Source organism: Camelus bactrianus, chromosome 15 (genome assembly GCF_048773025.1).
Source record: "Camelus bactrianus isolate YW-2024 breed Bactrian camel chromosome 15, ASM4877302v1, whole genome shotgun sequence".
Lineage (NCBI taxonomy): Eukaryota > Metazoa > Chordata > Mammalia > Artiodactyla > Camelidae > Camelus > Camelus bactrianus.
The window spans coordinates 67468411-67482668 of record NC_133553.1 but is presented as its reverse complement, the minus strand read 5'-3'; the positions used below and the strand labels follow the sequence as shown (position 1 = coordinate 67482668).

General features: G+C 49.5%; 1 protein-coding gene across 3 annotated transcripts in view; it reads right to left on the bottom strand.

Moving 5' to 3' along the window:
- The window catches only part of SLC4A5 (solute carrier family 4 member 5), a 79050-nt gene that overhangs the window by 5279 nt on the left and 59513 nt on the right, over positions 1–14258 (bottom strand). For 2 of the 3 annotated variants that reach the window (XM_074341345.1, XM_074341347.1), the window contains 6 exons: positions 13018–13179; positions 12082–12260; positions 10740–10812; positions 4671–4739; positions 3876–4049; positions 1512–1667 (listed from right to left, as the gene is read on the bottom strand). In XM_074341345.1, the coding sequence (XP_074197446.1) occupies positions 1512–1667; positions 3876–4049; positions 4671–4739; positions 10740–10812; positions 12082–12260; positions 13018–13179 (813 nt within the window). The remainder of the gene's footprint in view (positions 1–1511; positions 1668–3875; positions 4050–4670; positions 4740–10739; positions 10813–12081; positions 12261–13017; positions 13180–14258) is intronic. The other variant, XM_074341346.1, reaches the window with a different exon arrangement.

Here is a 14258-nt window from a genome sequence, read left to right as displayed (position 1 = left end):
GAACACCACCAATACAAAATTGGCTTTCTTGCCAAGATGGAAAATACATGCATCCACAGTACGCAAACCACCATCCCCTTCACACCCACGCTAAATGGGGGGGGGGTGCCACAAACACCCGGGGTCCCCTGAGGACACGAGAAAGGACGGAACTCTTCTGGGAACGTTACTCATCAGACCAGGCTCAGCTGTCGTGGTAACCAGTCACTTGAGAGTGAACCTCACACAGTAGCTGTGTTGTCATTTTACACGCCAGACAAATTTATGTAAATCAAATCCCGTTTTTCCATTGAATATATCATATAATCCAGAGATGCTTTTTCCCACCCCTGAAGCAGTTCCTGGCACCTGGTAGTGACTCAAATATTCACCGAATGAATCAATGAAAGAGTAAGTATTTGTCTTTTTAAAAGGCACTGAGACTCAGTTTCTTTGTTCTTAGAACCTACCTTTGCAAATCATCTAAATCATCAATGAAAAACACGTGAATGGGGATTCTGAGCTTCTTACCTTCCTGGAAAAGGACAGTAATTAAGGACCAGGGGAGTTCTGGCCTATGACTACCATCAGAAGATGGTTTAATAGTCGCCAGTCAGCAAAAGGCAAGATAGCCAGGAAGCCAGTTTAAGGCCGAGGCAGGGATGTGGGCTTGGGTCACTTTGGGGGAACGGGAGCCAGCCATGGTGGTAGGAGTGGCATGGCAGCTTAGCGTATCGGAAATGACTGATTCAGTCAGGAGTGGTTTTCCTAACCCCTCTTAGACATTTAGCTCTGTTCTGTCTTGGGTGAGTCCCTTTCCCTCGTGGGGGACAGCTTCATCACCTGTAATGAGCACTTGCACCAGACGACCTCTCTGCCTAGCGTTTTGTGATTCGCTGTAAGTTCTGGGCTGGCTTCTGGTCTGTTGACTCCCTGAGGCCTTTGGGGGTGAGATGGGGCAGGATCGTGGGAGAAGGGAGGGGCAGACGGGGCAACTGAGCGGTCCCAGGCATCGGGGGAGAGGAGTCACTTCCCTTTCAGTGAGGTCACATGCCTCTTCCTCCACTTACCTCCCAGTACCCGAGGGGCAGGCCCAGCAGACCCTGTTCCCCAGTCCTCCCACCTGTCCAGGAGTCCAGGCTACTAACGAGTCCCCATTAGACGCCTCCCCCCAGGCCTGCCCTCATGTTTGGCGGTCAGTCCTCATAGCCTCCTCCACGATGGAGCTGAGTCTTCACCCTGCTCCCTCAGGGGCCTGCACTGAGGTTGATAATGGTCCCAAGGGCCCCAGGAATGGGGAAAAGTAGGCGAGGCCGACCAAGCCTTCCCTGGGTAGGCGGGGCTCGAGGACATTCACATAAACATGATTTTAGCGCCCCAGACCAAGACAAGCAGAAGCCTCAGCTCCTCCTGTCCTGGGCCCAGACCTCGGCTCCAGGCCGCCTGAGAAGCCCCCGCCTGCCAGGCCCGGCAGAAGCGGAGGGCGGGGCTCCTGATCCCTCCCACCAGCCCAGGCCTCACACCCTCCCCACCTCCTCATCACTGTCCTCTTGGGCCCCTTTCCTTCTCTTCTTCTTCTTATCTGCCTCCTTCTTCTCCTTCTCTGGGAGGATGTTGTCAATCCAGGCTAGATCGTGCTGGGAGAAGATGAGGTCCAGAAGCTTTCGAACAATGATGAGGCCCAGGATCTGTGGTGAGAGTACAGAGGAAACCACGGGCTCAAGGCCTCATACTTGGGCACAGGGTTTTCCTCCCTCAGTCGACTTTATTCTTTAGAACCCTCTCAAAGCTCCCACAGACCAGTGTTCACCTCCCACCGCCTTGGTTCACGTCGTCTGGCCCTTCCTCGGTTGAGGGGCAGTGCCTACCAGTGACCTGGCGGGACAGAGCCTGTGATGGCTGAGGTGGGAGCGAGGTGGGGATGTGGGCTGGAGAATTAGTTATTCTGAAGATGGGTGGCTTTCAGACCTGGGCTGGCATCAGATCACCTGGTGGGCTGTTAATCCACAAGCTGCTAGGTGCTAGGTGAGTGTCTGACTCAGCAGGTCTGGCGGGGGGAGCTGAGAATTTATTTGCCTCTCTGCCAAGATTCCCAGGAGGTGTTGATGCTCCTTATTCACGGACCACACTTGGAGAGTAGCTGTCCCTTTGCCCCTGTTTCTGAGAGCTGCCCATCTCTCTGCTAACAAAATCTGAATAAAACACACTCGCATAGCTGGAATTTTTAAAAGAAAGCCTAGAAAGTTTGGTTCTGTTCAGGATAAACAAATTAAAGGGAAAAACACATGCTCTTTGGGGGAGATTTTACAGTGACTTTTTAATAAACACAACGGGTCCAGGTAGCTAGTTATAAATACTGTCTTCTTACTACCAAGAACTGGCCATGAAATGAGGTCAGGGAGAAAACCATGCAGGCAAATTTAACACTGCTTCCTCACTGACCTTGCATCTTGGGAGCAGGGAGAGCTCAGGAGCTGGACAGACCTGGAGTCTAAAATTCCTGGCTCTAAAAATAAATGGTGGTTGCTAGGGGCAAGGGCGAGAAGAGGGGCTGTTTACACTGGGACAACATGGAATTTTAGAGATGATGTAACTGTTCTGTTTCATGACTATGGTGGTGCAAATCACAACTCTGTGACTTGTCAAAACTCAGAACCACAGAATGAATTTGACTGCGTGTAAACTAAAAAATATCAAAGTCGGGGAAGGTATGAACCTAGGCTCTGCTCCTTTCTGGTGTGTGACTTGAGTCATTCACACATGCTCTTTGAGCCTCAGTTTTCTGGTCTGTAAAATGGGGTTACTGGTAGTACTTTAGGGCTGGGGTAGATTAAATGAGACAGCACTCAGTACCTCCCAGTGGTGACTGTTCTTTCCCCTCATACCTCTGCACCCCATGAGGGCACTGTTGGGGAAGACCCACATCACTTTTCCTAGGCTGGTGGTTTTCAACCTTGGCTGCACATTTATGCTTACCTGTAGACTTATTACAAACCAATGCCTGGGTTTCTCCAAGAGATCCTGATTTAATTAGTCTGGGGTAAGGCCCGGGCACATGTAGTTTTAAAAAGCTCCCAAGTGACTCTTATGAGCAGCCAGGGTCAAGAATCACTGACTCAGAGCCCTCCCAGGAGGGCCCACTTCAAATCTGACTTCTGTCCCTAATCCAGCCCTGTTGGCTTTGCGGCTCACTGAGGGCTTCCCCCAAGCATTAGCCCACAGTCCCCCCTCCCCCATTCCCCATGCCCCAGCAGGGGCAGAGGTCACTGTTGTTGGCTTTTCTTCTTTTCCCTTTTTATTCTGGAATAATTTCAAATTTACATACAATTTCAAGAAAAGTCAAAGAACGCCCATGTATTTACCCCCGCTTCTCCATACATCATGTTGATGACATTGGACTCTGACGTTCTAAATCTCTTGATTCCAGTTCTCCCTGCCCCCATCCCCCCATTTATCTTTTCAAATTCAGTTACTTTGAAGGATGAAAAGATTTCTATTCAGTACGGATCTACACCTGTACTCAGTGAATTTTGACAGTTGGGAACTCGGTCTCTTTGTCGCTTCTCCATTGTGCCCCAGAGTTGGGGAGATTGGGTGGCTTTTGCGTTCTCGCTGAGCCGCCCTGACCTGAGCTGGGTGGCGGTGGGCGGGCGGGCTGTCACAGCAGCATCCCCCCACTGCACAGACCCTTCCTCCTCCTCACTCCTCTGCATCCTCTCCATTTCCTTCCGCCACCATCTGGCCTGGAGTCACAACCCGAATCTTGATCAGTGCCTGCCTTTGTGACCCCGAGAGAGTCTGGGCATCGCGGAGGAGAAGGCGAGGGCGGATCTCCCCGTAGACACCTTCCCTGGCTGAATCTGCCCCACAGGAGGGGAAGCCTGTGCCCATCTTACCATGACTGGGAAGATGATGGCGGCCACCGTGGACTTGAGGATCCAGAGCACAGCCAAGCAGAGTATCTGCACCAGGGTGAAGAGATGGATCCGGCGCAGGGGCACGTGCCGCAGGAAGGCATGGTCTGGCTGGTGCTTGGCTGGCATCAGGAAGAGTTTGCAGCGATCCCAGAACTGGCAAGGATAGCGCAAGACTCAGCCAGGCCCTGGGCACCCCGGTGGCCCTGCTGGGGGCTTGGGACTGGTGGAATGGGTGCCACAGTGGGTCTGGTCAGGACTTAAGGATGCAAAGGAGGGGGACTGGAGGTCTAGGGGGACATATAGCAAGATCTTACGGTGGGGAGGGCCTGAGCCCTGGGTAAGGGGTACAGCCCTGGAGCTGGCCCCAGTGAACATTGTCCATATTCAAGGCAAATGCAACTTAACAGCAGCACAAGCTATCCAAGACATCTGGTGTCTCACGGTAAATAAAGAACAAAACAAAATGTTTTCTTCTGTGCAGATTGCCCTAGAGAAGAGAGAAGTTGAGTAAAATGCTCATAGGAGTCAGCCCGATCTGGGTTTTGAATGCTGAGCCTCAGTTTCCTCATCTGTAAAATAGATTAGATTATAAAACACCTATAAAGCGCCTGGTGTAGTCACTTTTCATACCGGCGCACAGTAGATGGTAGTATCGGTATCACTGCTGTGGTTTCATTGCCCTGGGAAAGCGAGCACTGGGGTTTCTGCGGCACGCAACCAGACGTGGAGTGCTGATCCCATCAGCTCAGCCTGGGGGGCAGGGGAGGGCCTTACCTGGATGCCATTCAGGGAGGCCACACCCATGTAGAGGAAGACTCCATACAGCACGGGCAGAGGGATGTACTGGAATGAGAGAGGGAAGCAGAGCTTTGGCCGGGGCCTCTGCCCAAGGCAGGCTGTTGGCCACCCCGTTCTGGATGGCAGTGTCTGCCAAGCCATAGACGCAGCCTGGCCAGCCTCAGCTTTCTCCAAGTGATGAGAGAGCTGGATGTTTAGAGGAACGAAGTGTCTGCGGGCAGATGTGGAACCAGAGTGTCAGTGGGGCAGGAGATGGTCTCTGGGGCTCTCCTGCCCCCTTCTCAGGCCGGGGGAGCTAGCCCAGTGCACAGCTGTTCTCCTGGCCCTTTAGACCCTGCAGAAGCCACGTGGTCTGGCTGAAGACACATCTTCTGGAACATGGCAAATCTCCAGAGCCTGCTCATTCCTGCCCTCCCCTTCCTACCTCCAGCCCCAGCTGAGAGCCCCCCTAAACTACACTGCTCAGCTCGCAGGAGGTGGGGACTTCTGATGAGCTGACCTGCTAATGAGCGAGGAGTACCTGCTGATGAATACAACTCTCGCATCATATACAATCAGATACAAAAAGAAGCAGAACAGGAGTGTATGATGTAACCACTGCTGGTCGACAAGTAACTGCTACTGGTTTAGTGGGTGTCTTTCCTTCCCATCATGCTCATGGTAGTTGGTTTGCTTTTTTCAAAATAGGATCACATCACTCATACTGCTCTACAGTCATTGTTGTGACTCCTTGGAAGCCTTTCGCGGTGTGTCTCCATGGCCTGTGTAAGCTGTGTCTCTGCCTCTTGCATCCTTCCCTTCACCTGCACCTGTGACTCAGCACCGCCAGCAAGGCTGCTCGGACTCGCTCCCACGGCTGCCTTGTTGAACACCTGGGAGAACATATAGTACTGCGTCCAACTTTTAGAAGCCGTTTAAGAATGCCGGCAAATCCAAAGGATATACAACGGAGAAAAGACAGTCACTTTGGCAAGTGGTACTGGGGAGGCTGGACAGCCGCATGTAAATCAGTGAGGTTAGAACACCCCCGCACACCATACACAAAGATAAACTCAAAATGGCTTAAAGACTTAAACGTAAGATTGGATGTGATAAATCTCCTAGAAAAGAACACAGGCAAAACATTCCCTGACATAAATTGTAGCAATGCTTTCCTGGGTCAGTCTCCCAAAACAACAGAAATAAAAGCAAAAATAAACAAATGGGACCCAACCAAACTTACAAGCTTTTGCACAGCAAAGGAAGCTATAAATAAAATGAAAAGGCAACTTACAGACTGGGAGAAAATATTTGCGAATGATGCAAATGACAAGGGATTAATTTCCAAAATATACAAATAGCTCACACAACTCAATGACAAAAACACAAACCCAATCAAAAAAATGGGCAGAAGAGCTAAACATACATTTTTTCAAAGAAGACAGATGGCCAAGAGGCACATGAAAAGATGTTCAATATCACTAACTATCAGAGAAATGCAAATCAAAACTACAATGAGGTATCACTTCACATCGGTCAGAATGGCTGTATTATTAAAAATCCACAAACAATAAATGCTAGAGAGGGTGTGAAGAAAAGGGAACCCTCTTACACTGTTGGTGGGAAGGTAATTTGGTGCAGCCACTATGGAAAATAGTATGGAGACTCCTTAAAAACCTAAAAATAGAGTTACCATATGATCCAGCAATCCCACTCCTGGGCATATATCTGGAGGAAACTCTAACTTGAAAAGACACCTGCACCCCAATGTCCATAGCAGCACTATTTATAATAGCCAAGACATGGAAGCAACCTAAATGTCCACTGACAGATGATTAGATAATAATAATTAGAATCCAAAAAATGATACAAATGAACTTATTTACAAATCAGAAACAGATTTACATAGAAAACAAACTTTGGGTTACCAAAGGGGAAAAGGAGGAGGGGAGGGATAAATTTGGACTATGGGGCTAACGATATAAACTACTATGCATAATATAGATAAGCAACAAGGATTTACTATATAACACAGGGAACAATATTCAATATCTTGTATTAACCTATAATGGAAAATAATTTGAAAAAAATACATGTATATATTTTTAAAATTTCAATGAACAATATTGTCCTAATTAGTGTGGGAGCAATTAAGAGAGAAATAAAATCTTAAATAAAAGACTAAGCTAGAATCTATAATACAAATTTAAAATGTCTTAAAGCTTCTCTTTTGCCTTAATGAGTATGAAAACCACATCAAACACGAGAACTAGGCTAAGTCTTAGACAGTTTGTAGTTACCAGTTACATCAAGTCACCTCATTATCAAGTCTAGGAAACTGTCTCCAGTCCTGTCATTTGCTCAAGCAGCTTTCTCAGAAAATCCCAACGGCCCGTGACACCACACTCTGACCAGTGATGGGGCTGTGATCTAGGATTCTAGATTAATCAGTGCAAATCTTTCTTGGATCTCTGGGGAATGGCCCTTTGCAAATATTAACATGATAAAGTGGCAAAACGGTGGCTCTTAGTGTCAGCTTTATACCTCCTGTGAAAGCAGTGAGCAAGGACCACGGTCCTACACACATAAGGACATCACAGCCTTATGATATAATTTGAGGCTGAGAACACGAGAACAACATGAGAACCAGATGCGGCGCTTCTGACACGGTCAGGAGTTTCTTTGAGGCAGAATGCAGAAATCCACAGTCCTGAAGAATTGTGAGCAAAAAAGGAAACAAGACAAAAAAAAACCCTCGGGGTTTGGGATGAACTGAGAATATACACAGCTGAGTGTGTGAGACATTTATGCTGCCCGTCATTTACACGGCCATGGCCATTTCATCCTCCAGTGCCCTCGTTTGCCAAGATAACCAAACATTTGCAACTTGGTGATGGAAGAACTGAAGATGATCACTGATCTTCACTGATCCTTTAATAAACATCTCTGTGTCTAATATCAGCCCAACCACCCACTGACACACAGAGAGGGGTGGGGGGGATTTTGCTCCTCGCTGCTCAAACTGTGGTCTTTGGACCAGCATCATTGGCACCATTGGTGAGTTTGTTAAAAATGCAGAACTCGGGGCCCCACCCAGATCTACTGAGTCAGTATCATCATTTAACAAGATTCCAAGGAGATTTTTATACACATTAAAATTTGAGAAGCCCTGGAACAGAACTCTATTGGAAGAATTGGTATAAAAATTTAATTGGAAATAAATTCTGGGATTAAATCTAGGACCTCGGGTCTGGATTAAGTTCTTGAACTGGCTATACCAAATATCTCTTAAATAATAATAACCTAAAACCAATCCAGTACGTAGTACTGCTGTCAGCTAGTGATAATGCTTTAACCACCTAACAATTTTGAAAGCCTTGATATAATCAAACCAGAAATCTTAAACCTTACGTTCAGTAAAAATTTATATGTCTTCCTGGCTATAAAATTTATCAAATAGATTAATTTGTGGTTAAATAAATTGATTATATATTTTTTCCACTCATTGTAGAAAAACATGAGCAGGCAGATTTTTCAGATCCTTTTGTGGTTGAAGGCAAAGACAATATCAGAGCATTTGGTGGCCCCATAAAGTTTTGCATGACAGCCAAAGCAGTAATGAACATTTTCTCATATCTGGCAACTTAATCTGTTTATAGAGCCCATTTATTTATTTATCTTTAAAACTTTTTAAAAATTGAAGTATAGCTCATTCATAATGTTGTGTTAGTTTCTGGTGTACAGTATAGTGATTCAATTTTATATATATATACACAATTTTATATATATAAATATACATATATATATATATTTTTCATTACAGGTTACTACAAGCCATTGAATGTAGTTCCCTGTGCTGTACATATATAGTAGGCCCTTGTTGTTTACCTATTTGGTACATAGTAGTTTGTATCAGCCAATCCCAAACTCCCAATTTAACCCTCCCTTCACCCCCCCATCCCTGGCAACCGTAAGTTTGTTTTTTATGTCTGTAAGTCTCTATTGTGTAAAAGTTCATTTGTGCCATTGTTTTTTAGATTCCATATGTAAGTGATGTCATATGATATTTGTTTTCTCTGACTCCACTTACTATGATAATCTCTAGGTCCATCCACGTTGTTGCAAATGAGCCCGTTTATCTTTTCTAAATTAATTGCATAAATTAATACAAAAATACAGACCATAGCTTGGAAAAGTTAACATTTGTGCCAGAAACTGCAGCAGAAAGGAGTTTCCGTTACTGCTTAAAATAGAAGACTGTTACATCCCACGGAAGAAAGAGTGATGTGACCACACACCGTCTAAAGGATGACCATCAAAGGCCTTAGCAGAGTCGAATCTTATATGCAGCATTCTGCATTTCAGTAACGTTAAGTACACGTTGTGGCCACGCTATTTCTATTAAGAAGACAGGCACTGTTAGGGCAAAACCAAAAATTTGCTAATATCAGGTATGTCAAACAGGAGTGCAAAACCCTAGAAAATGTAACAAATGTGTCTGTAAGATAACTGACCACAATGCAAACAGAACAGAAGGAAGGAAACTAGTGGAATGTTCTAACTGCTTTGTGTTCTATCCAAATACCAACAAGAGCTTGTGGGAAAGGACTGAGCCCCACAGCTGGGGCAACGGGCCTGGGCTGCCCGAGGCCGGCTTCTGTCTCACAGGGAGGCAAGCTCTGCACAGGAACTCCTGGCCCCCGAAGTGCCTGTTCTGTGGCTGGAGTGTTTTTACAGGCACGCTTGGCTGTTACACAGTAGCAGGACTGACAGGCAGGCTGGACCTGCTCTGCAAAAGTAACTATTCCCTGGCCATTTAAAATACCCTTTTAAATAAACAAAATGCCTGCCCACTTGTATGTATTCTGTTTCCTGGAAAATGTAACCAACCCTTAAAAAAAAATCCCCCCTCAAACCTACTGTTTGGTTGTGCCCAGCACCAGTTCTCAAGCCGGAAGTAATTCGCACAGTTAAACTAAACAAATCAGTTAAGATCATAGCTCGTTAGTCAGCCCTGAATGAGCTGTTCTGGGGTATTCGGTGGTGGTGGTGGGGATCTGCAAAAAATTGGGCAACTACAAGTAAGCTTCATCCAAGAAAAGAAAGTCTTTCACAGGCATTAAGGGGAGGACCATTGAATTGGTCCCCATCCCACCCACCCGCCCTGTCCCCGCAAAATCCCTATGTTAAAGTCCATTACAATGTGACTGAATTTGGATATAGGTCTTTTAAAGAGGTAATTAAGGTAAAAACGAGGTCATATGGGTGAAGCCTAATTCAATATGACCGGTGTTCTTTTAAGAGCAGGGGGTCGGGACGCAGACCTGTGCACACACACAGGAAAGACCTTGTGAGGAGGAGCGCCGCCCACGAGCCTGGGAGAGAGGCCTCGGAAGCACCCGAACTTGCCCACGCCAAGATCTGCCCCTGGAACTGAGCGGAAATAAACGTCCATTGTTTACGCCCCTCAGTTGGTGGTATTGTGTTCTGGCCCCCAGAGCAGATGCGTGTCTGGAGTGGAGAGACTGTTCTAGGGGACGCAGGCTCCAAATGCACCCCTGTTTGAACCCATCTCTTCCAGCTGATCTGCAGGCACAGGAGCAAGAGGAGCTTCAAACAGTGAGAAAAGTCACTCACGTGCCCAAGTCGTGCAAGACGGAGGGGCAGAAAACAGGCCCCAAGAATAGTGACAGAAGCCTCCTCCTGTAAGTTTTAAATTTCAGAAAAATAGGTGAGCAAGGAGGCCTCTAGCAAGCCCTCAACCACAACATGGAAACACAACCAGCTCGGGAAGCTCCTGATCGAAGCAAGGATGGAACTTGATGGAACTTCCTGAGAAAAGAATGACCTCCAGAAAGGTGAGGGTGGCCCCCTGGGAGGGCTGGGGAAGAGCAGTGAGGATTGGCCGGTGCTTTTAGTAAAAGACACAATATCACAGAAAACAGTAATGGTGACCAAACATCTCTTTGGCCTAATAGGATCCCCTGCCTTTTTAGGGGACACACGGGAGCCCTCTTCCCACCTGCGAGGCATCAGGCCAGTGCTTCCTCAGGTGCAGAGTCTCACCTTCAGGATGGGAGCCAGGAAGACGGAGATCCCTGTCAGGATGAAGACGATGGTGCCCGTCACTCTCTGTTCCCTGGCAGAGAAGAGAACGTGGTCAGCATGGACTGGGAGATGCTTCACAACCGTTCCAGCCCTCTCTGGGCAGCTGGAGGTTGTGGTCAAGGCCCTGGCCCCTGCCCGCTGCCCCATTCCGGACGGAAAACCAGGACTGGAAGACCAGCTGGCTGGCACATGGGAAGAGAGGGAACTTGCACTGAGGTGAGGGCGTTTGACAGGTGCATTCAGGAGGCCATCCAGTGCAGTGGCTAACAGAGAGATGCCTGGGCCAGACCAACTTGGGCTGAATCCTGGCTCTGCCATATAGCATCAGGCAAGGCCCTAAACGTCGTCAGCACCAGTAGAACGTAGCTCGTGGCGCCACCTCAGGGGCTGTTGTGAGGACAAAGTGGCATGTGATGTCCTTATGATCCCCGCCCTTCGACTGTAATAAGCCCCCGCGTTTGTGCGACATGACCGATGAGGATTTGGGGGAAGAGGGCATGGCCGCTGGCAGAGCAGGGAGCAGGGGCTGGAGGCAGGTATGTTTTCTGGAGTGCCCAGACCCAGGACAACCCTGGTGGGAGCTTGGGGGCTCTGGGGCGGATTGCTTGGGCCCAGCCATCTGGGGCTCAAAGGTCTGGAAGGGGACCCTACCCTGATCACGGAAAACCCTTGCGCAGGGCCAGCTGGGCAGCCCACGGACCCCGAGGCAGCGGGGCACAGCGCTTAGGACAGCCGTATATGAAAATGCCAACGTCTGATGTGGACTCAGCCCAGAGGTCCTCAGAGGTGGAAGGCGAGCTTCTCTGCCTGAAACAGGTCAGGGACCTGACATCGGTGTAAGAGGGGGGGCGAGCAAAGCCACAGAAGTGACAGGCCCTGGGCCACAGCCTGGGGGTGGGAGTGGTCCTGGAAAGGCTTTCTGGAGGAATGGAGACTGAGCAGGACCTGAACCCTCACTTGGAAATGTTGGGGGTTGGCATGGCTAGGGAGTCTTGAAGAGGAGACAGAGGGACAGGTCAGAAGGGGCTCCGTGGGAATGCTTGAGTGGCCTCCCTAGGTGAGAGGTGAGTGTATGGGGGTGCGCTGCTTGGAATCTGTTAAGAAAAAAGCACCACTTAGAACTGAATTGCTGTCTCCTGCTTCCCTCCCTTCAAGGATATCACTTCTAGCCCTAAGGTTCCTGGGCAGTCAGAGGAGCCCTATTCACCCAGAGGCCTTGATGGTAAGAAAAACCGGCTTCCCCGACCCCCGACCTGACCACTCTCGCTCAGGTGGCCCCCAGGCCCTGCCCTCCACCTACCTGACCCCCAGGAATTGTGGCTGCTCCCCAGGGGCACTGGTCTCCGTCTCCATCTTGAGGCTGTCGATGTGGGCAATGGAGATGACCGTGGCAGCCACATACCAGGGGAGCCCCATGAAGGAGCACAGAGCCATGAGGATGCCCACCCAGAACAGGTCCAGGTGGTAGCCAGCAGCCTTCTGCAGGGGACAGTGGGAGGGGGGAAGCTGTCTCGGGAGCCTGTTCCCAGCCACCTTCCGCGGCGGGCGGACAGAGCTCTCCCCGAGGCAGCTGCTTGTGGAACACGGCTTGAGGGCTCCCCTTGCCCTTCTAGGCAGCACTTCGACGGGGCTGCCACCCTGATGCGGTCAGGCCGCACCGACCCCAGGGCAAGGGAGGAGATGGGTATTCAGGTTGGGAAAGGCCCTGGGTTTGGGTCCCTGGGAAGAAGGTATCCTGCCTAGCGGCCACAGTGTCTCTGCAGTTCCTGAACGAGAGGCCCCAGGTGGGACAAGCTTAGATCAAGCCTAGAGTGGTCCAGATCGGGATGGGGGAGAGGGCAGCCTGGGTCTCCTCAGACCCCAGGGCAGGGAGGGCAGGAAGGCTGAGGATGCTCCTCTGCCTTGCGGTCCTGGTCAAAATCCTCTTGTTGGGATCTGCTCAGACGCCCAAGTTCACTGTCAGGGGATGCAGAGCAGGAGGGTCACTGTGGGAGAAGTGCAGGGGCCAACCCTGGGCTTGGCCCTGGTCCTTGGAGCCTCCCCTGGCCCTGCTGGCCTTACCCACATCTGGAGGTCACATTCCCCTCTGCCCACACCCTGAACTCCAGTCTTCTGCCCCCATATTTCGCTTCACAAATGACCCCAAATTTTGAAAGAAGCACCACCTCTCTCCTTCATTCCGTCCAACTTTGTGGAAAGAAAGAGGTTGTGCCCCTGCTTCCAGCACCAGCCTTACCCTCAGCTTGTTCTCCTTCCGGTTGACTATGACGGCCGTAATCTGCTGGTCCATGAAGATCAGGATGGTCACCAGCAAGGCGGGCAGGATGCTCGCCAGGTACACCCACCACGGGTTCTTCCCAAAGGGGGCCACGAACCAGCCTCGGTCAGGCCGCGTGGGCTGAGCGGAGCAAACGGAGAGGGCCCTTTCCTCTCTCCCCTGTCCCAGGGCACCTGCGGTCCGGCCCACTCTCCCAGCCTTCCCGCCGTTTCCCCACCTGGGGTACTTTTCAAGTGTAGTCTTTTTCCTTAAAGACCTGTAACTTTAAGGAGATCCCGGCAGGCACAGACTTGGGAAGGGCGTGGTGTGTGCAGAGCAAAGGAGATGTTTTGTTGCAGCTGCCCCGGGGATTGTGTGGGAGATAGGGAGGTGCCGAATCAGAGGGCACTGGGATGCAGCTTGTGGTCACTAATTGCAAACTATGTTAACAAGAAAAGAAATGAGGCCCAACAGTCAAGAATAAAGAAATTGATGGGCCCAGTGCCTGACGCTTTCTGCCTCTCCTCCGAGTCACCTGTCCGGGGAGCATTATAGAATTGTCTGTAAAACAAGACCAGTAATTCAGGCTTGCATATTGAGGATAAGGGATTATCCTTGTGGGAGCTGGGCTGAAGTTTATCTTTTGTTTTATTTAAAAGAAAGATGTACTTTAAATTTCAAGGCCAACATGAGTTTTATGGGATGTTTAAGCAGAAATAATATTACAAAGGTCAACCCCTCAAAGGCAGGGAGGGTCAGTTGGAGAACCCGTACCTCCCAGTCTAGTTTAGACGGTGGTGTTCCAGTGAGGGAGCAGAGCTCAAGGGTAGCTACAAGCAAACAGCACCATCTCTGGACTAAAGGGAAATTTCTCAAGCAGTAGTTCTCAAACTTAAGCAGCCCCCAGAATCTCCTGGAGGGCTTATTAAAATGCAGAGCACTGAGCCCCAGCCCCAGCCTTCCTGATTCCATAGGTTTGGGGTGGGGCTGAGAATCTGCATTCCTAACAAGTTCCCGTTAGATGGTGTGATGCTCGTCTGGGGGGCACACTTTGAGGATCCCTGTTTTAAAGGATCATTTTCAACAGATCCCAGGTGGCCCAACTTGGAGACTGCCAGCAGTGAGGGAATGGTAGACCCAGAAGTGGAAATCAAGGGCTTCAGCTGGGCTGGAGGGTGGATTCCAGCACCTTCCCCATCCTGTGGCTACACAGCAGGACT